Here is a 27,545-nt window from a genome sequence, read left to right as displayed (position 1 = left end):
ATTTTTTTTTTAAAAAAAATTATTAAATACAAAACTTAAAAAAGTTGAGAGGGCAAAGTGGTAACTTCACCTATGCACCATAGGCTTGAATGCCTCTTTAGACTATAAAAATTGGTTTTTTATGCAACTATTTTCGGTCTATGCAACTGTACAAAATCGGTTGAAGGCCGCCTCTTCCCGCCATTGTCAACTCGTATAAATTATGAATGGCCTGCAACTTGGAGGCCAAATTTCAGAGATATTACCAAGATGCAGCTTCGTGCAGCTCAAACAAATCCACGCTCTCCTCTTAACATCATCCATTCACCAAAACATCCATGTTTTCTCGAGCTTTCTTCGACGAACCACCGAATTGGGGACCATGGACTACGCAATTCTTGTGTTTTCTCATCTCAATCCCAGTTTCAGAACCGAAGTTCAATTCTGGAATGCGATGGTTAGGGGCTATGCTTTTAATGGCCCTGTTGAGAAATCTGTGTCTTTGTATGGCGAATTGCTTCAGAGAGGGCTCAAACCACATAATTTCACCTACCCATATGTGCTAAACTCATGTGCTGATTTGGGTTGGTTCTGGGATGGGAAAAAAGTGCATTGCCGAATTATCAAGACTGGATTTTCGTTAAACTGTTCTGTTTCTGATGCGCTTTTAAATTTGTATTTGAAAATTTCAGAATTTTCTGGACCTGGGGTTGTTTCTGATGGGAAGGTTTGGGATGCTCGCAAGCTGTTCGATGAAATGCGTGATAGAACTATTGAAGTTTGGAACCGAATGATCTTGGTGTATATGAGAACTGGGGATGTCTATGGTGCACGGCAGTTGTTTGATAGTATGGAAGATCGAGATATTGTTTCATGGAATACGATGATTTCTGGTTATGTCAAAGTACAAGACGTAGTGAAAGCAAGAGAGTTATTCGAACGAATGCCGGAGAAGAATATTGTGTCTTGGACTTCTATGATTGGGGCATATGCCAAAGCTGGAGATATTATTACAGCAAGAATGTTCTTCAATAAAATGCCTCAAAGAAATGTGGTGTCTTGGAATTCTATGGTTTCTAGCTACGTTCAACACGGGGATTTTCAGGAAGCACGGAATCTCTTTATCCAAATGCTATCAGAAGGCATAACTCCTGATAGGTATACTTTTGTTTCTGTTTTATCAGCATGTTCTCATTTGGGGGATCTAGAGTTTGGGAAGTGGATACATTACTTGATTGATGATGTCTCTCAACTTGGAGTTATTGCTGCAACTGCCCTTATTGAAATGTATGCAAAATGTGGAGACATTAACAGAGCTTTTACTATTTTCATCAAAATCGGAATGAAGGATGTGTTTTGTTGGAACGTTATGCTGAAATCACTTGCCCTCCATGGAAAGGCTCAAGATGCCATCAAATTACTCTCTTTGATGCAAAAAGAAGGCTTGAAGCCAAATGACTTCACCTTTCTTGGAGCTCTGTTCGCTTGCAGCCATGGAGGCATGACAGAAGAAGGTCAAATCATATTTGATAACATGCAGAAGGAACATGGAATTAGCCCGACGATCGAACATTATGGTTGTGTCATTGATTTGCTTAGTCGAAACGGTCGATTAGAGGAAGCACTGCGTATAGTAGACCGGATGCCGTTTGAGCCTGATATTGCAATATGGGGAGCTTTGCTGGGTGGTTGCAAGTTAAGAAGTGATTTCAAGAGAGCAGAAGATATAGTTGAGAGAGTGAGAAAATTGAGATCAAAAGAAGGTGGAATCCATGTGAGCTTGTCGAACATGTATGCATCAGTTGAGCATTGGCAAGAGGCTCTAAGTGCAAGGGAAAAGATGGAAGAGGAGAATATATTAAAGAGAACTGGCCAGAGTAGTGTTATTTATGCATCCCGTGGAAGCTCAACGTTCACAAGATACTTTCAAGAGGATAATGGCTAACATCATGGCGAGGCATTTTCATTGAGTTATAATGGAAAGATGTAGCAACACCTCAAAGAGTATTTATCTGATACAAGAAATCGAATAAAATCGAACCAATCTAAGTTCGGTTGGGTTTGTATTAGTTGGTCACTAGTTTCCGAGTGGGGTTTGGTTTGACTTGGCTTGGCTAGTCCTTTCTTTTCTAATCCATGTAAGATGTGTGAGATCTCACCTCGATTAGAAAGGAAAACGAATTATTTCTTATGAAAGTGTGGAAATCTCTCCTTAGCATTTAAAACCGTGAGACTGACGGCGATACGAAACGAGTCAAAGCAGAAAATATCTTAAAAACCAGATTCTAAATCTTAATTCCTTTAGTAGTGTTGCACATTTCGTTGCAATATACATAATACATTTATGGCCTTTCAGAGGAAGTCATTTACCCTTTAAGGAGGTTAAGAACAATCTCAACTCACTTGCCTTTCTCTCATGTTCAGGTGACTGATCATTTTCTGTGTCACTCAAATCAATTACATCAATCTTTTCACAGTTTCCCTGTTGAAATTTCGGAACTTTGCGCGTTTGAATTGCAGGTGAAGGGCTTAAGAGATTGATGACCTCAACGATCTCTGTACCGTGAGCATGATCAACAATGGTTGGTTCCACGTCAAAAATAATATCTTGCAACTCATCCAAACCAGTAGCAGAATTACTGTTTTCCGAAACTATTGGAGCTTGGGAAAGATTACGAACTGCCCTGCTTTCAGATTCTATTTCAAGCAACAGAGTTTGGAATCTTTTATCAATTTCAGCCACAGTAGCCTCTGACTTCTTTGTTTTTGTTTTGCACTTATTTGGTTTTCTTCCTTGAGCTCTTTGCTCTTCAAATTCTACAATCATCTCCGGACAGGCACTGTAGAAATATTAAAAAGGAAATAGTCGTGAAGTATCCAAATCGTCATTTGTTATAGAAGAAATTATGTAAGGACACTCCATACCTCTGCAAGAGATCTGCTGGTACAACAGATGAACTAAGCCCATCTAAATTTTTCCATGAAACCTCATAGCATTCGTTCCCCTGGACTTTTCGGTGCTTGACGATTCCAGAAACAGGACAACTTACAGGTACCTGTAATAAAAAAAAATGCAATCAAACAGTATCCATATCAGTAACAACGATAAAAGTAACTCTTGAAGAAATAAACATACCTCTTGAAGTGGAATGTTGAAACCGAGGCCTGCTGTGTTCGAACGAAGATTAGCAAATCGTCGTAGATCTTTTTCTGCTATCTTTGGAAGAATGTACTCATCTGAACCATGCATGGGTTATTCACAAGCTAAACATCAAAGGAACCATTTTCTAGTTAGCTCCAAAGATGATGAAGGAAAAAAAAAAAGAACCTGTTTTCTCAGGAGGCCAAGCAAAAAATTCGGCACAGAACTGCTGAAGCTTGGCACGTTGAAAAGAATGCTGAATAAGAACCCTGTAGAGAGAAAAAAAAAAGTGCTGAAGGCATATGAATTTCACAAAATCTACATGCATTGCAAAAAGGAAAGTTTGAAGACTAATCATGTAAATATCAATACGACACAATATTACAAGCCTCGAAGTAAACGAGCTTCAAACATATGTTGAAGAAGAATGTAACAGTCCAAGCCCACCACTATCAGGTATTGTCCGTTTTGGCCCGTTATGTATCACCATCAACCTCACGGTTTTAAAATGCGTCTGCTAGAGAGAGATTTCTATACCCTTATAAGAAATGTTTCGTTCTCCTTTCCTCTCCAACCAACCTCTCCAACCAACCTCTCCAACCAATGTGGGATCTCTCACAAACAAAGTCTTTGCAAACACAGAGTACAGAACTATTTGTAATGTAATTCCAAAGGTTCAACAAGCTCACCTAGTCACAGCATCAGAATCAGCTGAATGGCATTTGGGTCTCAGATAGGCATCAATGACTTGTGAAAACTCCTCACATTTATGCATGAACTGCCCATCCCCTATACAACCAAACCAAAGAAACCCACATCACAAATCAAAATTGATAAAACCAGGTTGTTTTTTAGTTTCTATCCAAGGCTCAAATTCCCCTATTCCACTTATTTTAGTGTTGAAAAAGGAGAATGAAGCTCTATAGTAGTAATATGACCAGAGTTAGGAAGTCCTGACTTCTTGGAATTTTTCCCCTTCTTTGTGAAAGACAGCCCTTCAGATGCAATTTTTTGAAGGACAGTGCTATCTCCTACTGTTTTAACAATCTGACAAGCAGATTCCTACAAAGTGTACAAAAACAGCACAGACACAGTTGCATGTTGCAGTCGAATTGTTAGTACAAAAAGCAATCCAACAGAGAAAAACAGGAATTGAAACCTACACGACCCATGCCATAAACGCCTTGCGAGTAGTCACTGCCAAGAAGTAGGGCCAAAGAAATCTGGAAATCACAAAATGATTTGGTAATGATAACATATTTTATCATAGAAAGAGAAAACTAATCTTACAATGTAACAGCCCAAGCCCAAGCCCGCCGCCGGCAGATATTGTCCTATTTAGTCTTTTCCTTCCGGACTTCCCCTCAAAGTTTTAAAACACATCTGTTAGGGAGATGTTTCCACACTCTTATGAAGAATTTGTTCCCCTCTCCAACAAATGTGGGATCTCACAATCCACCCCCCTTGGGGACCGAGTATCCTCGCTGGCACATTGCGGGATCTCACAATCCACCCCCCTTGGGGACCCAGTATCCTCGCTGGCACATTGCCTGGTGTCTGGCTCTAATACCATTTGTAATAGCCCAAACCCACCGCTAGCCAATATTGTCCTATTTGATCTTTCCCTTCCGAGCTTCCCTTCAAGGTTTTAAAACGCGTCTGTTAGGGGGGGATTTCCACACCTTATAAAGAATGCTTTGTTCCCCTCTCCAAACAATGTGGGATCTCACAATCCACCCTCCTTGGGGGCCTAGCGTCCTCACTGGAACACTACCTGGTGTCTGGCTCTTATACCATTTGTAACTGCCCAAGCCTACCACTAGTAGATATTGTCTTCTCTAGGCTTTCCCTTCTGGGCAACCACAAGGTTTTAAAACGCATCTATTAGGGAGAGGTTTCCACACCCTTATAAAAAATGATTCGTTCACCTCTCCAACCAATGTGAGATCTCACAAAACACTCCACTCTCTTAAATCATATATTGTTCGAAATGTAGACGCAGAAAAAACAAAAAACAAGAAAATTACCATTGAGTTCCTCCCAAAGCCCAATTGTCTTTCAATGTCATCCATTTCATAACACACTACATGACCACCATCTCCTAATTTAACAACAAATAATAAGAATAATGAGTACATCTTTTAAAACCATAAACCAACTCTACAGAAACTGAGCATGCTCTAGGACACTCACCAAGGCATATGTCCCTATATACCGTCCTAGCACCAAAAAGGAAAACATCTGAATCTGAAGTAAAACATCCATCCTGATCAGAAAATGATGCTTTAATAATAGCAATGATGTTCAAGACAACAGAGATGCAAAAGCAATAAGCATGTGGAGCACTCAAACATTATAAATAAGACTCAACTTACACATAATAGCTCTGAATTTAGTAATGCACATTGTGCTTCCCCTTCCTCGAGCCTACATTCAGAGGTATATGCAAAAAGATTCAAGTGCTCAGAAGACAGAAAACCATAAGACTCTGATTGAAAATTTAATGAACTTTTTCATTAAGCCAAAAACAGAATGAAAACTTAAGCATTTACCCATCTAGACAAGGGATACCAAGCGCCAGTCCTAAGGCTTTTGCCTCTTTGATCATTAAAGAGAACTCAGAACCCTGGTTTCTTTTCAGTGAGGATATTTGCTGGGAATTTGTGTCATTTTTAACAACCTGTCTTGTTGCATCTTTGGTAAGTAACATTCAAGTAAAAAGGAGAAATGAAACGAAAGTGGGTTGTGAGAATTCCCACCTCACTTCCATTGTTCAAACGACGTTTATAAGTTGAAAGTTTGATGCCAGGAATTGAACCATCTACAAACAGCAAAAAGAAAGCAAAATTAAACGAGAACCCATCATTTGTTGTTCATAATAGCTGTGTAGTTTAATGTGGAGCATGCCTGTAACGAAAATAAGGCTGCAATTCAAGGCAATGAGCGCTCGAAGGCGGTGAAAGAGCCCTTTGAGGTAAATCTTCTGGTTCAGACAAGAATGCGATTTGCTTACATTTTGAAGCTGAACCATCCAACATGAGAGATCGATGCATAGCCTCTTATTCCTGAACCCCAATTCAAAATCCCGAAAACTCAAAAGAAGAATACAGATACAAGTCCCCAAATCCCCTGTTTGGTTGCCGAGAAAATGAAGGAAAACACTTACTGAAGACGATGAAGTGGGAGAGTTTTCTTGCACGATTCTAAGATATCCCACAAGTTCTTTACCCCCATTTCTCCCGCGGAGAGGTTTCGGCTTGTGGGGGTCCTTGATTTCCAATTTTTCGCTTTTCTTTTAAGAAATGAAATGAAAAAAGAAAAAAGAATAAAGGGATTTCTTTTTGTTTTAATATTATTGTGGCAGTGGCTCAAAACCCACGTCTTGTTTTCAAAAACAAATTCTTTTGGGGGTTAAAGTTCCATAATTAGTCCAAAAACAAATTATGAAGTTTCTTTCACTTTTGAAACCAAAGAAAGGGTTCCACTTTCCACTTTGCAGATATACCCATTACCCAGAACAGCCCGCTCTTTTTTCAAATCTAGAACTTATTCCTCCGTTCTTAAAGCTTATTAAAAGCTTCGATATTTCCCCTTTACTCTTCCGTTACAGCAGACGTTATTGGAACCTCTAGCGGTTTCAATTCTCTGCTTTACTCCCAGATACGTTGCCATAGTCCTCCACTTCAATCGGCGGTACATTTGAATCGAGTTGCGTTTTGAACTTACAGATGGGTGTAAAGAACAATCGTAAGATCCAGAAAAGAGGGTCGTAGTCAAATGTGAAAGGGGAGAGTTGTAGAGGATAATGAATGGGGTCCGACACGTTTATATGCCTCGCAGGGTGCTTCTCAGAACACGTGGTTAGAAAGAATATTGTGTCGGAATCCTCCATTTTTATAGCCTCCTGAAGGGATTTTACACCAAAATCAGACTCTTGGCGAGCCCAAAAGAGAGAAAAACAGAGAGGGTGAAGAGGGTTATTGAGATTGGCCGGTGGGTTTCGCCGGAAAGTCTGAATGATGAACCAGAAGTCAGAGGAGTGGCTACCCCCTGGCTGGACGGTGAAGGTCAAAGTGAGGAAGAGTGGCAAAAAGGATAAGGCACTGGTTTTCATTTCCTTTTGCTTGGATTTTTACTTGCATTTTATGAATCTATAGATCTTTGCCTCTTGATTTACTTTCTTTTTCATGCTGAACTTGCATAGATTCTTGTGCTGTTTCTGAGTTAACAACATATCGTTGTTCTTCCTGTTCTTGACTATGAATTCTACATGAGATTTCATTATGATTTGCAATGCTAATAGGAAAAGATCTGATTCTAATGTTGCAGTATTATTATGAACCCTCAAGTCAAATGAAATTCAATTCTAGAGCAGAGGTGTTTAGATATCTCAAAACTGCTGCAATCTGTTATCCTGAATCTGAAGAGAGCAGAACCTTCAAGCAATCACAGAACAATGTCTGTCAAAAAAGTCTACCCTCTACTCTATTTCTTTTGTTTTCAATTTTATTGTTATGAACTTCATTGATTTTTCTTCAAAAACTTGTATTATTCAAGCAATCTAGGTGGAAGTTAAGAAGACTTTAGCAGAAGGGTTACCTCCTGGATGGATCAGGGAAATCAGAGAAACCAAGACTGCTAATAGGATAAGAAGAGATTCAGTAATTCATCATCTATTTCCTTTATGTCGTTTTCATTTATCGTGTTGTTTCGACTTCGGTTATGCTCTCGAACCGTGAACTTTGTCTAATCCGTATATTTAGTGACCATAAGATTGTAAAATGCTGAAGAACAAGAAAGTTTACAGATGAACTTTTGTTTGCAGTTTTACATTGATCCTGTTAATGGAAATGTATTTCGCTCGATAAGGGAAGTACATCGGTATCTAACAAGTGGAACGGTGAGCCGATTAGTGTATAAATCAAGGGATCAGAGAGGCGTCGACGTTGAGTTTCAACATGATGATATCTCTGTGAGTTCTCTAATGATGCTCCAAGTTCGAGTTTCAACAAACTTCGGTTTTATCACCTTTGCCATTTTACTAAATTTTTGTCTTTCCCTCTCGTTCATAGTCGCCCGCTGTCCCCAAGAAAGAGATGCAAGCGATTGGCAAAGCAAGGAGACAGATAATATGGAACGAGAACTTGTTGGAACCCCATGAAATAACGAACAATGAAGCTATTTTTCCGAATGCTACGAGTGTCAGAGAAAGCATACCTCATTCTGAACCTGATTCGAGTCATGGTATAGTTTTGAACATGCTACTTTAGATAGCAAATTCTTTCATTCCTTATGGATTTGACCCCTTCTGCCAGTTGAAGGTTAAGGTGAATTTAGTGACTGCTGCAGGAGAAATAGGCAGTGACGTGCTTTGTTCAACTCTACCAGAGCAATCAGATAGAAAGAATGATTTTTCTGAACTTGTGACGACTCCTAGTGATGGACCAACAAAGAATGAGAGTAAAAAGAGACAAAGGAAAACTAAAGACATGAACTTGACTCGCCGTGCTTCAAAACGACTTGCAGGGCTCCAAGCTGAGCCAGTGCTTGAAGTGAAAACAGGTCGCCGAGCACGCCCAGGTGCATGTGAAGAGTTTGATAAGAAAGCAGTCAGTAGTACAACTAAGTCAGTGTCTCAATGTCTTGAGAATCCTGATGTCAAGCATGAGACAAAGGGCATCATTGATCCTACTAAAAGTATTAACACAAACACAGATTCAAGTAGAAAAGATGATGTAAAACAAGGCTCTATTCTTAAATTGCCAGTGGAGGACTTATTGGCTGATCCTTGCATTGCATTTGCAGTTAAAACTCTAACTGGAGAAGTTTTCGACGCATCCATAAGCTCAGAAGTTTCACTGATACCAAACAATATCGATCGTCCTTCAGCTGCCTTCACTTCAAATGAGAGTAGAAGCCTAGGACCTAATGAGAAGTTGCCATCTTCGGAACTTCCTGTTAATCGAGTCGGGGTAGTCGAGAAGCTAGAATCAACTTTGGAGTTGCCAGTAGGGGAAATATTGGCAGACCCTTGCATAGAATTTGCTATTAAAACTCTAACAGGGGAAATCCCTCTTGATGACAGTCCAGATATTGAGGATTATTTTCACCAACTTAGCACCTCGAAGACGCAAGGATCTAGTTCAAATGCCTTGAATTGTTTCGGTTCGGATCACTTCTACAAGATGAATGTTCAAAGCCAGAAGCGGCAGGTTATTCAAGCTCTGGAGGCATCTCCAAATATTAACTTCCAAAGCTGTGGAACTGGTTTACACCAACAAGAATGTAACAACTTTATAAGAATAAAGGATGACAAAGCTTAGATCATTTGTATGAAACATGATAGGCCAACATTGCCTATGAAAACATTTTCAGGATCAAACGCATGTAATTCTGTACTTGTTTGGTTGGGAAATCTAATGCTACCAATTAGCCATTGAATCAAGATTTTCATTACATTTTTGTAGTAAAGCTAGATAACGGGTGACAGGAAGCCAGATTGTGTGGGTGCCCTCAGGCCGGAGGATGCATGAATTAGGGGCCTCTAACGCCTGTCAATGAGAGAAACATTCCCAATAAGTACCAAAGGATTATCTCAAGTGACTAACACAGATGTTTGAACTCGATTTTCCAAGTTCTATGAAGTTCATAAGGAAGCTCAGCTAAAGAAATCAGAAACATAAATCAACTAAATTTGTTTCATATTTGGATATAAGCAGCAGAATCAGAAGATGCCGCACCTGCTCGAGCTCTCAATGTTTCGGTTCTCTTACTTCTTTCCATTATATCAACTAACCATTCAACACTGTCCTTTATCCCCATCCTGGAATCAAAACAATGAAGAATTTCAGCTTTCTAGTATGTTTTCTGCTGGTGAAGGCTAATTTAATGGATAAAAAGCAGGCATAAAGCATATATTAGATGTCTACCAATGTCGGATCTCATCCCGTAATCCCATTACGAAAGAACTTTCGTGTTCTTGAGATTATGTAAATAAGATATATACACATACCCATCATAGCCAGAAACAGCTTCAAACATGTAAATTCTTTCATCCAGTTTTTTAAGATCCAGATAACGAGAAAGTTCTTCAGCTGATACTGCTTCAGAAAGATCCTGCATCCATGAATTCAATGATGTGAAACTCCAAATCAAATGTAAAGAACAAGATGCAAAATATGAGAAGAAACTTGATTTTGGGAAGATATTTACTATATGATCGTCAACAATACAACTTAATCTCATTTGTTTTCCAATTTATGATTGAATCATCACTGGTTCTCACCTGCTTGTTTGCTAAAACCAAAAGTGGAGCTCCTTGCAAATCCTCGTGTCGAAGAACTTTCTCTGGGAAAGAAATTCAAAATAATATCAACGCATTATATTCAAGTTCTATCACTGCTGATACCAACATAATTAAGGTATGGCCACCCTATGCATCACCTACCCAGTGCAGATTTGGAATCTTCAAATTTTGATGGACAAGCAGCATCGATTACATAGATCACAGCATGTGCCTCTTCATAATATTTCTCCCAAATAGACCGAAGGCCAGGCTGCAATTATTCAAAAAGAGGGAAAAAAAAACTGGGATAAATAACACATTCAAATCCCCTTATCCACTCCCCCCACCCCCACCCACAAAACAAAAATGCAAGAGAGAGAGAGAGAGAACAAGATTCTACACAACTCTTTAAGACTTGAGATAATGTATTTAGCATAAAGAAAGCTAGCACCAACAAAATCTGTGTGAGATCCCACATCGGTTGGAGAGGAGAACGAAACATTTCTTATAAGGGTGTGGAAACTTCTCCCTAACATACACGTTTTAAAACTGTGAGGCCGACGATGATACGTAACGGGCCAAAGCAGACAATATCTGCTAGTGGTGGGCTTAGGCTGTTACAAATGGTATTAGAGCCAGACACCGGGCGGTGTGCCAACGAGGATGCTGAGCTCTCAAGGGGGTGAATTGTGAGATCTTACATCAATTGGAGAGGAGAATGAAACATTTCTTAGAAGGGTGTAGAAACCTCTCCCTAAGAGACGTGGTTTAAAACTATGAGGCTGATAGCGATATGTAATGAGTCAAAGCAAACAATATTTGCTAGCGGTGGGCCTGAGCTGTTACAATCTGGCAACTTAAATATCAGCTATAATATGTGGGTTTACAGCATGCTTGGCACGAAGGGTTCAGCCAAAAGCGACACATGTATGCATTGTATTTAAAAAATCTATATTACAACACCATTGTTCATTACATATCCATACCTGACCTCCCAGATCCCAGAAGACAAGTTTTGCATTCAACACCTCTAGACGCCCAATATTGAGTCCAACAGTTGGAACAATCCGATCAGGGGAGAGACCTTCCAAGTTCGAGTATAATGACTTCAACTTCTCAAGCAAAGTCTACACGACAAAGTTAAAAGTGAATGTAAAGAAGTTAGCAAGCCTAGAAAGGAGCTGAAAACATAGACGATGTACAATCAGTCAAGAGGGAAGAGGTTTACCGTTTTTCCCGCCTTGTCGATTCCTAGGATGAGAACATGAAATTCTGTCTTACTAAATATGTACTTCCAGAGGCCATAAAATAAAGAGAACATTGTGTCTTTTCAGTTTACTTGGGGTAATGTATTAGTTGCTCTTAACCCTTAGGATCAAACTTCATAACTTCAAACTCTCTTTTGGCCAACTTATTCTGCAACTCCACAAACAGAATAGAGATGACTTCCTTGGATAGATCAGTAAATCAAACTAAAGATCATTCCACTTTAAAATAGTTTTGCATCGGTAATCGCCCCTCGCTCCCCTAAACATATTGTTCTAGAGAGAAACAGGGAGGCAGCTCAGAGAATTCATTAAACATAATAAATGTGACAAATTATATACCATTCAGCATGAATCTCTCTTAACCAGAATTGATTTCATTTTAACCTCCTAATTATGGTTCATTAACTTCTAAGAACTTCAATTACATTTCAACAAAAAGTACCCTCTACCAAGAAGTTAGAGGTTCAAATAATATGATAAACTTAAGATTCAACAAACTCATGAAAGATTTCACTTCAACGCAAATATGAACTCTCTTAAATCATCAACCTTCTCCATTAAAATCCAAATGAAGGGTAATTTATTTTTAAACTTACTGTCTCTTCTCCTATCCATTAAGTCCGGTTCCATGAGAATTCAAATTATAGCTCAAATTTAGAAACTCAAGCAAATCTACAAAGCTTTTGCAAAGTCAATGAAAGTTCAGACATAAGAAGAACAATCCAAGCTTGGTGTTAAAACATCACAGGATTTCAAAAGCAACCTCCATAGAAATGTTGTTGTCATGGGGAAAAAACGAAAGAAAATACAATAACACACTCCCTTGCTCATTCATAGCTTCGTATAAAAAAGGGGTTCTATACACCGTTTCATAAAATCGTTTCTACAAGCCGAGAAATCTTTTCAGAGGCGATTCAAAGCAAAATTATCGTCCACCATATTCCAAATGGCAAACCATATGCACCATCGAGGGTGGAAATGAGGAGCAAAAGACACAATAAGAATCGAAATCAACTTCATACGAGAATCCGTGTTACTCAAAATATTGCAATAGAAAAGATCAAACATCGAGCGACCCAAAACAATTGCAATGGAACACGGGAGGATTCCATCATAAACAAAAATGGAAATGGAAAAATACCCAGTTGATTTTTGGCGATCGAAGGCCGTAAATGAATCAGATCAGGCAATTTGATGCAAATTTAATTGAAACCCATTACAAATTCGGATCGATAAAACAGATATAAAGTCGGATTCAAAGTGTATTAAAGAAGGGATTAGTGAAAGAAGTGGCGCTAGTGCAGGGCTTTACCTTTCAGTGCAGCAAAGACGAGCTCCCACCGTCTGAAAGTAAACCAAAATTCTGTCTCGGACTCGCAAATTCTCCCGATTGCCGCAATTGCAAAGCAATGTTCTCCCACTCCCTTCCACCAATAGATTTTTTTTTTGGTGTTTAAAAAGTTTTTATTATTATTTCTTAAATTATAAACTTTCACAAAAAAAAAAAAAATTAGGGTTAAAATTTATGTTGTGATATTTTAATTTATGAAATATTATAAAATTGATTGGAACGTTTAATATTTTTAATATAAAAGGTAAATAGAATTTACTCATTAAAAATTTTCTTTGAATTTATATAATTATTAGTTTAATATTTTTATTGATATTATTTAGAATATAAATTAGATTAATAATAAAAGTATTATTATATAAAATTAAAATCTAGTTAAAATTAGTGCACTATAAAACAGGATGGTCCGTTGAAACAGGGTAACAGAGTCTCCATCAAGCTCTCAAGAATCCCATTTCAATGGCTTCCCAATCGCCGCCTTCTCTCGCCTCCCGCATATGCTCCGAAATAGCTTCTGTCTTCTTTAAACCCACGCGCCAACACTCGCCGCCGTTGGAACTCCTGGTCTCCGAGCTCTCAGCCGCTGCGGCCCGAAAGGCCAGGGTTTTCCTCTATGGCGTCGGCCGTGAGGGTTTAATGCTCAAAGCCCTCTGTATGCGCCTCGCTCATCTCGGCCTCTCTTCGCACCAGGTCTTTGACATGAACGCGCCGCCAATCGCCGCTCGTGACCTACTCATTGCATCGGCCGGCCCCGGCGGGTTTTCGACCGTCGATGCGATTTGTTCCGTGGCCAGATCCAACGGCGGTAGGGTTTTGCTGCTGACGGCCCAACCGGAGACCGGCTCGTCCGTGAAGCACGCCGATGTGATTTGCTACGTTCCGGCGCAGACCATGGCTGACGATGAGGAATCAATGACGGAGACGGCGGTGAAATGTCGGCCTCTGCTTCCGATGGGGAGTTTGTATGAAGGGGCTCTGTTTGTTTTGTTTGAGATGGTGGTGTATCAGTTGGCTGAGGCGTTAGGAGAGAGCCCCGAGGCCGTCCGGTCACGCCACACCAATCTTGAATGAATGGATCAGATTCAATATGAGGGTCGTTGAATTTTTTTTTTTTTTTTTTTTTTTTTGTAATTTAAATAAATAATGGATTTGTTATTAAATTTTATTTTGGAATCCGTAATATTAGTTTTAGTTTATCCATTCTCTTTAATATTTATCCCTAAATTTTAATTAAATTGGTCATATAAATATTAAAATAAATATTTAAAAATATAAAGACAAAAAATAATTAAAATTTATGAGTTTGTATTTTAAATCATAAAACGTGTTTACATTTTAAATTAAATTAAATAATATGTCAATACAATTAGTGATAAATTATAATAAAATTGATGTTTTTTTTATTTGAATATTATAGCTAAATTGGTGCACCATCATTTCCATAATTCAAATTGAAAACAATAGATTTAAAAATAATATATATTTTTTAATTAAAAACTCAAAAACTATCATTTTTAATATTTAATTGCAACAATTTTATTTACGTTCAATTTCGAGTATAATTTTAATTTTAATATCTAAAAGACGTATGATTTTTTTTTTTTTTTTTTGTAATGAGATATTTTTTATATTTATTTCAATTACAATTTATAATAAAATATCGAGTCAAATATAACATGGGGAAAATAGTTAAAAGGAAAAAATAAATAATTAAAAGGAAAAGGAAATTGTCAGATCAGCCAACTGGAGTAAATGTCATTGTCGGGACGGAAAAATGAGCTTAGATCTTTTTGGTTCTCTTCTAAAATATCTCTCTCCTCCGTATTTTATATATTCAGATATTTTCACTGCCATCCCCCAACCTTTCTCCACCCGCTCGACTACACTATTCTTGGCTACTCGCTCTCTCATTCCCCTACCTGTCCCTCCACAGTTACAAATTTTTATGATACATTTTCGTGACATACAAATATCATCCAATTTCATATTATATTAAATCTAAACGATCCTTAGAATTTTAGATTAAAAAAAAAAGAAAAATAATTTAAAATGTTAAGAGTGTGTTTTATTATTGACCTGATGTATGAAAATTTACATTCAAACGATAATTTTAAAATCATAAATAATTTAGTAAAATATAATGGTCATTATTGTAATTTTTCTTATATAAAAATATTATGGATTTATTAGATTTAAAATTAAAATTTTATATTTTAGAAATAATGTTTTTAGAATATTTGGATTATTGACACAAATTTTAATATTTAATAGGCGAAGAGAGAAGGAAGGCGAGTAGGAAAAGCACTTAAAGAGGCAATCTGTACTCGCGTTTGGGTCAAGCCAACGCAAAGGAGATGGCAACCTATTGGGTCTCTTCGCAGATCGCTCTATAAAAGCCATCGTAATCAACCCCAAACCCACCGGAAAACTCCATTTTTCTTCTTCCTTCTTCTTCTTCTTCGTCTTCTTCTCTGTCTTTTATTTCCCCATAAACCCTAGCCATGGCGTCGCACGTACAATTCAGCAAAACGGGGCCGTTTTGGACCGATGAAAAGCACGTGCACTTCTTGAATTCCATGGAAGCTTCTTTTGTCCGATCCATGTACGAAAATCTGCACCATCGCCGCCGTCTACGGTTGAACCGCCTCCTCCCGGACACTGCTGACTCAACCCTAGATTCGCATCAGAAATACAGGAAAAACCACCATCCTACCGCCGGTGAGTTTAGGGTTAACGTGAAACAAAAGAGGACGATGATTATTTCCGATTTTTTTTTTTTTTTTTTTTTTACTAAAAAAGGACCAATCAAACAGCGTCAAAACTATACGATAAAAGTGGGAATAGTGAATATTCCTTACGAAGATATTTATGTGATTATATATATATATATATATATATATCAATAAACACATCAATTAATATTCATTCCTTTCTGGCTGCTTGCATTTCTTTTTTTGTTATTATTGCCTTTTTTAAATTAAAAAAAAAAAAACTTTTGCCTGTGATCCAGGAGGTGGCAGATTGGACGGTAGATCTAGCAGGAGATCGAGGAGGATATCATCTCTACCGCCCATTTCAATTCAAGATCAGGTTAGTCAGAACTCCATATCAAACATTGCATTTCTTTTTTCTTTCTTTTTTCTCTTCCAATATTAGAAATTGTATATTAAATATATCAACACCAACTTTTGTTTTTTTTATAAACTTTTGTTTTTATCTCCAAACAGTTTAGTTGAGTTGGATTAATGGCTCGAACAATGATTTTTAAGTCACAACACATCTTTAACCGTTGTTATTAACGTCAACAGGGTGAGTTGTGTACCCTATTATAGAGTTGGTGGGTTAGATAGATTGAGTTATAAACCTTGTCTTGGAGTTAGTTGGGTTAATCTAACTAGCTTGAAGTAAGTCAGGTTGTAAGCGGGTTACCCTTATTAAGCAAACAAATGGATTTTTTTGTTTTCTAAAATTTTAAGCTAACACAAATCGAAAAATATCTAACTCTACCCAACTCGTGGTTAATTTGAGTATTTTTTTTTTTTTTTTGAAGGTCTTAATTAAGAAGGGATTTAAAGTGATTAAATTATAATTAAGTAGAGTATTATGGGCATAATGTGATGGAAAAGTGGTGGAAGTCTAAATTTTATTAATATAAATAAATTAATAATAAAGCAGAAGAAAAAATATCTGCTTCAATAAATGAATAATCCATGATCCATATCTCATAAATTATGCATGAATTAGTTAGAAAATAATATGTAATTTTTGGTAAGTAATTAATAATTAAAATAAAGGGCATGCTTGTGTGATCGGACAGGTGGTCCCACAAATGGAAAATAGAGCAGCTGAGGAAGAAGATGAGGAAGACCATCTGACGTCACCTATCAATTGCTAAATATAATAATATTATTTCTTCTGCATTTTTCCACTATTTTTTTTCTTTTTTCATTTTTTTCTATGTCTTTTCACTTTATTGGATTAAATCTAAATTAATGATGGTGTGAGACGAAGGGTTTAATTGGAAATCATTGAATGTGATTGGGTGGAAAGAATCCATATATAATATAACTTATGTTAAAAAAGTCTTAAAATATATTAATAAAATATCATAATCTAAATTATAATTAAATTAATCAAAAGTTGATATGTACTACCAAATTAATAGAAAGGAAAGTAAAGTATTCAAATTAAATCTAATAATATTAAACTGATTTTATTTTGTAGTTTAAATAATCTTTTTGACCCATTAATTTTATGAAAAAATAATTTGATTACGACATTTGACAAGGAAAAGACGTGTACGAAGAGTTTTTTGTTTGTGTGTAAATTCAACAATATGCAGGTAAGAAAGATTTGATACTTCACACGATAACTCATGCACACAGAAATTAGGTTAGAAACAACCTACGATAAAAAAAAAAATATATATATATATATATATATAAAATACTAATTTTACGAAGTTAGTGAACTATATTTTCATAAACTATTGTGCTGATAATCACCGAAAAGGTCAAATAAAACATGTTGTTATTTTTTTTATTCCTTCTCATAATTATTTGAAATTACAAAAAGAAAAATAACTCTCGGTGTGTTCTGTATCGAATTGCATTGATAAAAATTGATACAAAATAAGTTTAGGGGTAAAAAAAAAGGGGTAAAAAAAAAATAATATTTTTATTCGAGGGGCATGAGAGATAATCCTTATATTTTGAGGGGGTACTTGTGAAAAGATAAAAAAAAAAAAATATAATATACTAAAAAAACTGGACCTTGGGTCGAGCCGATCCCGCTCATTACCGCCGCACTTGATTGGAGCCCTGTCGTTTTTACACCGCGGAGACCCGTCAGAGATCTGAAGCTCGAAGAACCGTTGAAATCACCTTGAACAACCCAAGCTCTTGCACTTGATTCGAAGGAAACCACTTCTTCCCGCTATGTTGCTGCAAAAATTTTCAGTAAACAGGAATTTGCTTCTTCATGTCGGACTGTCTCTATCGCTTTCCTTTTTCATCATCTTCTTCAAGATCCCAACCCTCTTCCTTCATGGCATATTCACCTACATCCACCCTGATAACGCCAGCAGTGGCGTCCGAGCTGCGATTAGAAGACCTGACGGCTCTAACTCCGGTTCTGGTCTAGAGGGCTACCGAAACTTGTCGTCAACGGGTGCCGCTGAGATCAGGAAAAGAACAAAGTCGAAGGATAAGGAGAAGGTTGAGTTTGACGAAAGCAAGGCGCAGATCTTCAGGTTAAAGCTGGATGAGAATCATCTCCAAACGCGGATCTATTTCAAAGAATACAGAGATGGATTCACTTTTTCATTTGTCGGTATTTCTTGTTTACTGCTGCAATTTTTCTTGGGTGCATCTGAAGATTCTGGAGTTTGGGGAAATGGGATGTTTGTTCCTCTTCTTTTCGCCATCTTCGCTGGATGTAAGTTGTTTGTATCACTCGGTAAGGTTGCTTTGGAGAAATCTGCGTCTAGGTCGTTGGATAGGCAATTGAGCTTACTTTTTGGAGTTTGTGGGTTTCTTTTTGGACTTCTAACCTGTTCTTCGTTTAGCCCTTTTATATTGGATTTTGATCTTGATCAAATTAGTGGTTTGGGGACCTTTTTCGTTGCCATGTTAATGGGTTGCTTTTCGGGGTTTTTGTTTATACCTGCAACAAAAATCGCTCGCTGTTTTTGGCTTGGAACTGATCAAATTAGATGCAACTTGGAAATGGTTTATTGTGGGTGGTTTTCTCGGATGATTTTGTATGCCAGTCAGGTGACCTTGTTTTTCACCACTCTGCTTTGGATCAAACCATTAGCTGAAATTTTCATTAACAAGAACATTGGCGGAAGTGCAATTGAACATATGTTAAATGAAATCGAAAATGATGACAGATTGGCCGGAAATATAGGATTCTCAAAGGCTGATTTTGCCAAGCTTAGGCTCTGGTGTTTGGCACTGTGTGGTTTCTTGCAAATCATTGCTGTGAGGCAAAACTTACAAATGTATCTGAACGAAGCTCTGTTATCTTGGTATCAAAGACTGCATGCTGGGAAAGTTCCTGAATTGGATTTCAGTAGAGCAAAGGTTTTTCTGCACAATCACTACTTATGTGTGGCTTCTTTGCAGTTTTTTGCTCCACCAGCCTTAGTTTTGCTTTTCTTTGGGTTATCTCAAATTAGTATCAGCTCTTTGGAAGGCACCAGCTTGGCTAGTTTTATTCTTTCCTGCTCTCCCTTAATAAAAAAAGTGCCTCTGTTAATGGCTTGGTGGATTGTCTCTGTTATGTCTATTTATACATCAGTCACCATCGTGCTATATCGTCGTGGTGTGCTGTATGTTTCTTGAAATGCAGAATATGTTTGTTTTTCTTCTCTCTTTTGGCTTTGTGATTCCAAATTCTCACTGAAATTTGGTCCATGGAGTCTGTACTGCTGTAAGAGTTTTGTTAGAACAGCAATTTGGCTGTAAACATGACAATATCCTATGAATCATTTTGTATAAACGGATGCTGGTCGACGGATCAAAGTTTAGATGGGTTTTTTCTGTCATGGTGCCTAATTTTCTTTATGACTTCTCAGTGGTCTCATCTTCAATCTCTACCAGTTCAGGTATGTATTTCTTTCGAACAAACTGTTTCATTCCGGTCTCGTGATTCTGATTGATCTGGCTCTGTCTAATATTGATATCAGTCTTAGTTTTTGAGTAGGAAGGGAGAAGATCCATATAACTTATTTGCAATTTTTTTGTTGATATGATTCTTTTATCCTTGGTATGAACATGATATGTTCGATAACCTGTTTGAAGTGGTTTGAGATGGCCTCTAGATTGAATGTAAATCAGTACGCCCAACCAAAACAGCTCCGTTGAGAAATGGAAGAGTAGTAACAAGATTGAGGGCTTCTTGGAGAAATGGAAAGTTTTCAAAATTTCAAAGAGGGTTTCATATTCCAAGGAGGATAGTGTTCTTAGAAAGAAAATTGAGGGTTTCATTTGGCTTGGGGAAGTGAAAAAAATATCAGTCATGAAGTTGAGTGGGAAATTGTGACTTTTACCTTCTGAAAAAGATGGCATTGGTGTTGGGAATTTGAATTTGAAGAATAGGATTGTGACTTCAGAGGTTTCCATTAGAGAGAGAGAGGAAGTTTTTAAAAGGTAAAACGTTAGAAAAATGGGAAGATTCTCGTGGTCCGCTTGTTATGGATTACGGTCAGCCTCATAATCTTAAAATGCATTTAGTGAGAGGTTTTTACATCCTTATAAGAAATACTTTGTTTTTCTCTACAATTAATGTGAGATTGTTATCATCTCTGATCGATGTGAGATCTTACCATCCACCCCTTGGGTTGGTGCTTGGTTTCGATATCATTTGTAACAGCTCAAATTCATTGTTAGTAGCTATTGTCTACTGTCACCCTTGTGGTTTTAAAATGCATCTTCTATAGATAGATAGATTTTCACTCTTATAAGAAATGTTTTGTTTCCCTCTACCATCAATGTGAGATTGTTCTCATCTCCGATTGATGTGGGATCTTCCTATCCACCCCTTGGGGCTTGCATCATCGCTGGCATACTGCTTGGTGCTTGGTTTCGATATCATTTGTAACAGCTCAAAATCCACTGTTAACAGCAACTATTGTCTATGGTCAGCCTCGTGGTTTTAAAACTCATCTACTAGATATAGGATTTCACTCTTATAAGAAATGTTTCGTTTTCCTCTCCAACTAATGTGAAGAGAGTAATAAGGATTCAGAAGAGGTGCCCTAATACGTGTCTTTAAAGTTGTGCCGAGCCGTCGGTGTCATTGCTCATTTGGTTGGAAAATTTGGTTGAGTGTCAATTACAAGTGTCTTGGTCTTTGATGAAGTGGGGAAAGATGATATTTTGGGACTAGTTGTGTTGCCAAAGATTCCACAAAATGGGCATACTTTGTGGGTCAAATGTAATAAAGACTTTTTGACTTGGGCGAATATGGATACAGACATTTTGGGACTACTTTCCTTCTCTCCTTTAAATTATACTCCTTTTTCCATTTATTTATTTCTTAAATAAATAAATAAATAACATAATAAAATAATCTACGTGGCCGCCTACGTGGACGCCTTTCGGGGAAGTTTCTCAAATTTGTATATATAAAAAAGAACTTCTCTTACTACTTCTACCACGAAGCTTCTAGAATTGAAATTCAATGGTCTTTCCTGGAAAAGGGCTTTGTACCTTTCCGCTTTAATTCGTATCTCGAAGCTTTTCTTTAGGGTTTGGAACTTGCCTACGATCTTTCCGGGATCTGATTTCCTTGATTCTTGTGCCTCCTCTCATGGAGGAGCCGACCGCCAAATCGGCGTCTGCTGGCGCCGATTCACCGAGATCTGTGCCCACTCCTTTCTTGTCCAAAACGTATCAGCTCGTTGATGACCAGACGGTCGACCATGTCATTTCGTGGAACGACGATGGCTCTACCTTCATCGTTTGGAACACCTTGGCTTTTGCTAGAGACTTGCTCCCCAAGCATTTCAAGCATAATAACTTCACTAGCTTCCTCCGCCAGCTCAATACTTATGTAATCGATCTTCTACTGGATTTCTATTCATTGATGTTTCCTTCTGAGGCGTAGTGGATATGTGTTTCATTTCGGTTTTTTTTTTTTTTTTGGTTTTAGGGATTTCGAAAGGTTGTATCGGACCGGTGGGAGTTTGCGAACGAGTGCTTTCGTAAGGGCAAGAAACAGCTTCTATGTGAGATTCAGCGTAGGAAATTGACCACTCCGGTGCTGACCACTGCTTCTAACTCGGTTGTGTTGACAGCCGTTGGTGCTCCGGCGATTCCGTCTGCGCATCTATTGACGGGGAGTTCTTCCGGTGAAGAACAAGTGATTTCGTCGAATCTAACTCCGTCGAAAGATCTTGCGGAGCTGATTGATGAGAACGATAAGCTGAAAAAAGAGAAAGTTCGGCTGACGGAACAATTAACCGAGGTGAAATCCCTGTGCAACAATATCTTTTCCTTGATGTCGAGCTTCGTCGAAAACCAAGTGAAAAGCAGTTGCAAAGTTAGAGAGAGTGTTTTAACGTCGGCAAAATCGCTGGATCTTTTCCCGGTGAAGCGGCGTTCCGAAGAAGACGAAGCGGCAGAGGCCACGGAAGCGGAGACGTATCAGATCGGATCAAAGCGGCCTAGAGAATACAGGGAGGATGATACTACTCTGCGACTTCAACCACCGGAGAGACCGAAAGTGAAATCAGACCGGATAATTTGTGAACAGAAAGTTGATAATGAGAAAACGTGGCATAATCAGGTCCACTGAGAGAGGATCGTGAAATATCTGTAATTAAAGGGCTAGGATTAAAGTATCGACTTTCAGGTTCTAGTAATCAGTGGTGCAGGGGATCATTCCTCAAATGTGGGAAAGATGGCACGTGTGGCAGCCTTTTAGGCTGAGGGGATAAATTAAGGAAATTTGAATTAAATATCAAGTGTATTTTTTGTATTTTGAAAGGAAAGAAGTAATATTTTATTTTTTAGTTTTATTATTACGCCCCCATTGTTTATTAATCATTTTTCATATTAGCTTGAATTATGTAATTAGAATTTTTTAGTGTATTTTTTTATTTCTAATTTTAATTAATTATTTCAAATGACGTAATTGAGGTATATACAACAATATTTAAAAAATTAACCTCTAGCTCGATTCCAACCCAACTCGGGTATGAACAAGTCAATTAAAATTGACTAAATTGACCAATTTAATGAAGTTTGTCTAATGAAACCATATGTAATAATCCAATTGCTTGTAGAGGGGAACGTAATATTTTTACTAGTAGATGTGTTTTAAAATCCTAAGTTGACGACGATATGTAACGAACTATCTATTGGTGGGGGCTTGAGTTATTACAAATGATATCAAAGTCAGACATCAGACACACACTGTGTTAGCATATACGCTGAGCCTCTAAGGGAGTGAATTGTGAGATCTCACATCGACAATCTCACATAGGTTGGAGACAAGAACAAAACACTTTTTATAAGAATGTGAAATCCTCTCCCAAATAGATGCATTTTAAAATCATGAGACTGACGAATAGGTCAAAGCGGAAAATATCTACTAGTAGTGAGCTGAGTTATTCACGAACACATTTGTCAGACAAAGACAAAGATGTGATTGATTGGATTAGATTAGCAGATAAAATGTATTACAGCTCTGAACAAATTTGACCATATCCTCCTACTAATATACTTGTTTACAGTGTTATTCTGAAGCTCTAAATCTTTCTTACTGTAATTTGATCCCTTTAAGAAACTTGAATACCTGAAGCATGGAAGGTCTGTTAGCAGGATTTTCAGACAGACAAACACAAGCAATCTTTAGAGTTTGAAGCATCATATGCTTGGAATCAGCATTCAAAACCGTCACGTCCAGAACCTCCGCCGCCTGACCCTTCTTGATCTTCTGAAACACCCAACCAACCAGATTCCCACCTTCAATCTCCTTAAACTCAGGTCCTGTTGGTTCCTTCCCAGTTACCAGTTCCAGCAGAATCACTCCGAAGCTATAAACGTCTCCTTTCGCCGTCGATCTCCCGCTCTGCCCGTACTCCGGCGGAATGTAACCAAACGTTCCAGCTATCTCAGTTGTCACATGAGTCTCACAAGCACTGATCAACCTTGCCAATCCAAAGTCACCAACTTTTGGTTCAAACTCTTCATTCAGTAGTATATTACTTGCTTTAACATCCCTATGAATGATGTGGGGGATGAATCCATGGTGAAGAAATGCCAATCCGCACGCTGCGCCCGAAGCGACTTTGAACCGAGTCTCCCAGTTAAGAACTTCAAGCGCACTGGTTCGGTTTCGCAGCCAAAGATCCAAGCTACCATTCACCATATACTCATACACAAGAAGCTTCTCCTCCCCAAGGGAGCAGTAGCCAAGCAGTGGAACAAGATTATGATGCTTTACTTTGCCTATGGTTTCCATTTCAGCCATGAATTCCCTGTGCCCCTGTGTTTTTGCTTGGCTTAGCTTCTTGACAGCAACAATTTTCCCATCAGGCAAGGTGGCCTTGTACACTGTCCCAAATCCTCCATCTCCAATGATGTTTGTTTTACAGAAGTTATTGGTTGCTTCAAGGATATCAACCAAAGTTAGCTTCAGAAGCGGCTGCTCGAACATCGCCACGTTGATGCTTAACGGCTCTTTCGATCTACTGCTGCTTAAGAAATAGAGATTGGGATCCATCAAACTGTTTAGTTTGCTTTCCTCCATGTCCTCTGGATCATCATCTCTATGGCTTCGAATAATCTGTTTTCGCATAGCAAACGCCACGGAAAAAACAATAAGAACACTAACAATGATAATCCCAGCAACACTCCAAGCATTCAAGACTGCAGATCTTTCCATGCTTTTGATCTTGCAATTGTAACCCATGATTCTCCCACAAAGATTCTTGTTCCCAACAAATGAACTTTTGGATAGATTCTGGCAAATGCCGCTTTTCGGGATCGGTCCTTCGAGACTGTTTTTCGCCAAATTCAGGTAGAGCATATTGAACAGGCTGCATAGTTTCTCTGGAATCTCTCCTGAGAGCTTGTTATTTGAAACATCAAAGTACTCAAGTTGCATAAGATCCCCAAGATCTGGAGGGATTGGCCCTGTGAACTTATTTCCATGAAGATCCAAAGTTGTCAAGTATGAAAGGTTGCCTAATGCTCGTGGAAGAACGCCCTCGAACTCGTTACGACTCAAATTCAAAGCTTCAATCTTCCATGTAAATGAGCTTGGGAAAAGCTCTACAATCTGTCCAGAAAGCCTGTTCTCTTGTACATAAAGCCCCACAAGATTCAACACGTTGGACAGAGACAAAGGAAGATCACCATCCAACTCATTAGAACTTAGATCCAGATGAGTTAAAGCTTTCAGATCACCAAGAGGATCTGGAACTGAACCAGATAGTCTATTACCAGTTAAGTTCAACTTCACCAAGCTACTCAAACGACTCAAGCTTACCGGGATCAATCCGGTGAGGCGATTATTCCCAAGATACAGGCCTTGCAGCTTGAGAACATCGCCAAGCTCTGCGGGAATAGGACCAGAAAGCATATTGCCAGACAAATCCAAGGTTGTCAGGTTTGTTAAGTGAGAAAGAGATTTAGGAATCTCTCCAGAAAGTAGATTATTGTTCAGTAAAAGATCCACCACGACAACACACTCCCCTAGTTCATCAGGTATGCTACCGGACAATCTATTATGGGACAAATCAAAAACACCATGATGTTGAACAAAGCTCAAATCAGGAATAGTCACTTGTTGAAAATAAGTAGATGTCCTGGAAGGTATTGCTCCAGATAACTCGTTGTGCGAAAGAACAAGGCACTGTAATTCAGCAAGCTCTGCAAGTCCTTCCGGTATCGACCCATTTAGACCATTGTTTCCGAGGTCCAATGTTGTAAGAGCTTTACAATCTCCAAGCATGGCTGGAATAGTTCCTTCAAGCAGATTAGAATTCAAGTTTAGAACAGAAAGGGCTGTGAGATTTCCAATCTCATTTGGTATTGTACCTGTCAACCTATTGTTGCTAAGAACAAGCCTCTGAAGTGAAGCTGCATAACCAATCTCTGAAGGGAGATGACCCTCCAATTGGTTATTTGCAGCAGAAAACTCCATCAAATTCACCGAGTTCCATAGACTTCTTGGTAACGAACCGGTGAAATTATTCGAGTCGAGGTTGATTACGAGTAAGGGAAGGTCTGAGAAGTACTCAGGTATTGTACCAACAATCAGATTGTCTACCAAAACCAACTGTGTAAGGTTTCTACACAGCTCGAACGTGTCGTCGATCGAACCCGAAAGGAAATTACTATCAAGATCAATCTCCATCAAGGATGCAGCATTACAAATCTCTTTAGGTATTGAGCCTGTTAACATGTTATTTCTCAAACTGAGGTGATTAAGCATTGAGCAATTCCCAATCTCAGGTGGGATTTCCCCGGTGAACCGATTACTCGACAGTAAGATAGATTCAACACGATCCCATTTGCCAAGCCAAGAAGGCAATGGCCCAGAAAGCTGATTCTTCTCTGCAGAAAATGTCAAGATGGGAAGCTCTAAAAGCTCTTGTGGCAACATCCCAGATAGAGAGTTGAATGAAAGCATCAATGTTTTCAAGTTTTTGCAGTTTCCAAGTTCAGCAGGAATGGAACCATTAATGTCAGTGTAAACCAGATTCAATATGGTCAAGTTCTGTAACTCACCAATCGATTTTGGGATAGAACAGTCAAGTGGGTTGTATGAAAGGTCCAGTTTACTCAATGATTTCAACTTGGATAGTTCTTCGGGCAATGGACCAGTTAAAGAACAAGAAGGAGCGAAAAAGTTCTCTAGCAACACAAGATCACCAAATTCAGGCGGCAACTCGCCGGAAAAGTGGTTAATGCCGATGTAAAGGTCAGTCAAATGCTGTAGATTACCAATTTCAGGTGGGATTGAACCAGAAAACGAGTTGTTGGAAATGTCCAAAGAAGTTAAGGATTTAAGCTCAGTAAAGATGGTTAATGGGAGTGAACCTGATAAAAGATTGTTGCCAAGGTCCAATGATAAGATTCTCGTCAAATTTCCGATATGGGTCGGAACATTTCCGACGAAGGCATTGCCGGAAAGGTCAAGCGTCCGTAGTTGCTTTAAATTTCCAAGCTCCGGCGGGATTATCCCTGTAAACAAATTACTCCCCAACTTGAGATTCTCCATCTGGGTCAACTCAGTGAGTCCGATGGGGAAGTCGCCGGAAAACTGATTTCCGTCGAGAGCGAGCACCTTCAAGCTCCGAAGATTGGATATCTGAGGTGGGATTGAGCCATAGAGGCCATTGTTTGAAAGGTCAAGAACAGAGAGGCTCGAGATATTGAAAAGGGAAGGAGAGAGTCGGCCTTTGAGGGAACGAGATGAAAGGGAGAGCTCTGTAACTCGACGGAATCGGCAAGAAACTCCGACCCAAAAGCAGTGAGGGACCAATGAGTTCCATGGCAGAGTTTTTGAGGTGTCTAGCAATGCTTTGAAAGAAAGCAAGCTTTCTCTGTCGAGAAGAATCTGATTGTGGTCAGAAACGCCATTGGAGGCCAAAATACAGAGCTCGAAGAAGAAGAAGAAAATGAGAAAGAGGCGTTTCAGCTCCATACCCATATGAAAAACCATGAAATCTCAATCGTTTAAACCCCAACTGCAAAAAAAATGAAGAAGAGAAACCTCAAATTTCATGGCAGTTGAAGACGAAGAAGAAGAAGAAAGTAAAGCGCCATAGGTAGAATTTAATGGAAGGGATTATTGTAAAATATAGCCCACAAATATTTATGTTTTTTAAAAAACTAATTTTTTTTTTTATTCTTTTACTAATGAAATATGACGTCATCATGGAAAAAAAATTAAAATATGAAAGTAGATAAAATATTAGATAAAATAAATATATATTAAATTTTTATTTAAATAGTTCTTTTAATCTAAATTACTAAAATTTTAATAATTATATATATT

The 27,545-nt window shown here is 38.3% G+C and overlaps 9 protein-coding genes across 12 annotated transcripts; 6 read left to right on the top strand and 3 right to left on the bottom strand.

Annotated features, from left to right (window-relative positions):
• The first annotated feature begins 155 nt into the window (after positions 1–155).
• Positions 156–2,129, top strand: LOC111467521 (pentatricopeptide repeat-containing protein At3g29230-like). The gene has a single exon (XM_023112450.1). It carries the CDS (start codon positions 203–205, stop codon positions 1,922–1,924), a length of 1,722 nt encoding a protein of 573 aa, XP_022968218.1. The 5' UTR covers positions 156–202; the 3' UTR covers positions 1,925–2,129.
• Positions 2,130–2,265: 136 nt separating this feature from the next.
• LOC111467522 (flap endonuclease GEN-like 2) lies at positions 2,266–6,446 on the bottom strand. Its single transcript, XM_023112451.1, has 14 exons — positions 6,288–6,446; positions 6,029–6,186; positions 5,881–5,942; positions 5,674–5,801; positions 5,497–5,548; positions 5,315–5,387; positions 5,149–5,222; positions 4,285–4,344; positions 4,060–4,183; positions 3,811–3,910; positions 3,308–3,390; positions 3,116–3,216; positions 2,905–3,035; positions 2,266–2,819 (listed from the first exon to the last, which is right to left on the bottom strand). Exons 1-14 carry the CDS (start codon positions 6,353–6,355, stop codon positions 2,342–2,344), a joined length of 1,692 nt encoding a protein of 563 aa, XP_022968219.1. The 5' UTR covers positions 6,356–6,446; the 3' UTR covers positions 2,266–2,341.
• A 131-nt stretch (positions 6,447–6,577) lies between these two features.
• LOC111467524 (methyl-CpG-binding domain-containing protein 13) lies at positions 6,578–9,566 on the top strand. Of its 2 annotated transcripts, none has more exons than XM_023112452.1 (6): positions 6,578–7,221; positions 7,451–7,579; positions 7,687–7,782; positions 7,947–8,093; positions 8,194–8,365; positions 8,459–9,566. In XM_023112452.1, the coding sequence occupies exons 1-6, from the start codon at positions 7,138–7,140 to the stop codon at positions 9,442–9,444; spliced, it is 1,614 nt and encodes a 537-aa protein (XP_022968220.1). In that variant the 5' UTR covers positions 6,578–7,137; the 3' UTR covers positions 9,445–9,566. The 2 variants fall into 2 exon arrangements, with proteins under 2 accessions (XP_022968220.1, XP_022968221.1); XM_023112453.1 differs by having other exon boundaries at positions 6,586–7,221; positions 8,471–9,566.
• Positions 9,395–13,128, bottom strand: LOC111467525 (ADP-ribosylation factor-related protein 1). Of its 3 annotated transcripts, none has more exons than XM_023112454.1 (8): positions 12,989–13,128; positions 11,635–11,827; positions 11,393–11,533; positions 10,569–10,677; positions 10,407–10,468; positions 10,134–10,237; positions 9,862–9,944; positions 9,395–9,672 (listed from the first exon to the last, which is right to left on the bottom strand). In XM_023112454.1, exons 2-8 carry the CDS (start codon positions 11,725–11,727, stop codon positions 9,656–9,658), a joined length of 609 nt encoding a protein of 202 aa, XP_022968222.1. In that variant the 5' UTR covers positions 11,728–11,827; positions 12,989–13,128; the 3' UTR covers positions 9,395–9,655. The 3 variants fall into 3 exon arrangements, with proteins under 3 accessions (XP_022968222.1, XP_022968223.1, XP_022968224.1); XM_023112455.1 differs by having other exon boundaries at positions 11,635–11,822; positions 12,987–13,118; XM_023112456.1 differs by lacking the exon at positions 12,989–13,128 and adding an exon at positions 12,816–12,858 and having other exon boundaries at positions 11,635–11,822.
• A 280-nt stretch (positions 13,129–13,408) lies between these two features.
• Positions 13,409–14,184, top strand: LOC111467597 (3-hexulose-6-phosphate isomerase). Its single transcript, XM_023112564.1, has one exon. It carries the CDS (start codon positions 13,485–13,487, stop codon positions 14,094–14,096), a length of 612 nt encoding a protein of 203 aa, XP_022968332.1. The 5' UTR covers positions 13,409–13,484; the 3' UTR covers positions 14,097–14,184.
• Positions 14,185–15,285: 1,101 nt separating this feature from the next.
• Positions 15,286–16,980, top strand: LOC111467625. Its single transcript, XM_023112596.1, has 3 exons — positions 15,286–15,743; positions 16,036–16,115; positions 16,843–16,980. Exons 1-3 carry the CDS (start codon positions 15,527–15,529, stop codon positions 16,918–16,920), a joined length of 375 nt encoding a protein of 124 aa, XP_022968364.1. The 5' UTR covers positions 15,286–15,526; the 3' UTR covers positions 16,921–16,980.
• Positions 16,981–17,799: 819 nt separating this feature from the next.
• On the top strand, positions 17,800–19,557 carry LOC111467665. Its single transcript, XM_023112650.1, has one exon. It carries the CDS (start codon positions 17,963–17,965, stop codon positions 19,370–19,372), a length of 1,410 nt encoding a protein of 469 aa, XP_022968418.1. The 5' UTR covers positions 17,800–17,962; the 3' UTR covers positions 19,373–19,557.
• On the top strand, positions 19,511–22,551 carry LOC111467666 (heat stress transcription factor B-2a-like). Its single transcript, XM_023112651.1, has 3 exons — positions 19,511–19,635; positions 21,280–21,584; positions 21,684–22,551. The coding sequence occupies exons 1-3, from the start codon at positions 19,533–19,535 to the stop codon at positions 22,326–22,328; spliced, it is 1,053 nt and encodes a 350-aa protein (XP_022968419.1). The 5' UTR covers positions 19,511–19,532; the 3' UTR covers positions 22,329–22,551.
• Positions 22,552–23,163: 612 nt separating this feature from the next.
• On the bottom strand, positions 23,164–27,316 carry LOC111467659 (leucine-rich repeat receptor protein kinase EMS1-like). Its single transcript, XM_023112643.1, has one exon. The coding sequence runs from the start codon at positions 27,207–27,209 to the stop codon at positions 23,295–23,297; it is 3,915 nt and encodes a 1,304-aa protein (XP_022968411.1). The 5' UTR covers positions 27,210–27,316; the 3' UTR covers positions 23,164–23,294.
• Positions 27,317–27,545: the final 229 nt, after the last annotated feature.

Source organism: Cucurbita maxima, unplaced genomic scaffold, assembly GCF_002738345.1.
Source record: "Cucurbita maxima cultivar Rimu unplaced genomic scaffold, Cmax_1.0 Cma_Scf00034, whole genome shotgun sequence".
Taxonomy (NCBI): domain Eukaryota; kingdom Viridiplantae; phylum Streptophyta; class Magnoliopsida; order Cucurbitales; family Cucurbitaceae; genus Cucurbita; species Cucurbita maxima.
The sequence above is the reverse complement of the archived record's forward strand: the minus strand, read 5'-3'. Positions and strand labels throughout refer to the sequence as shown.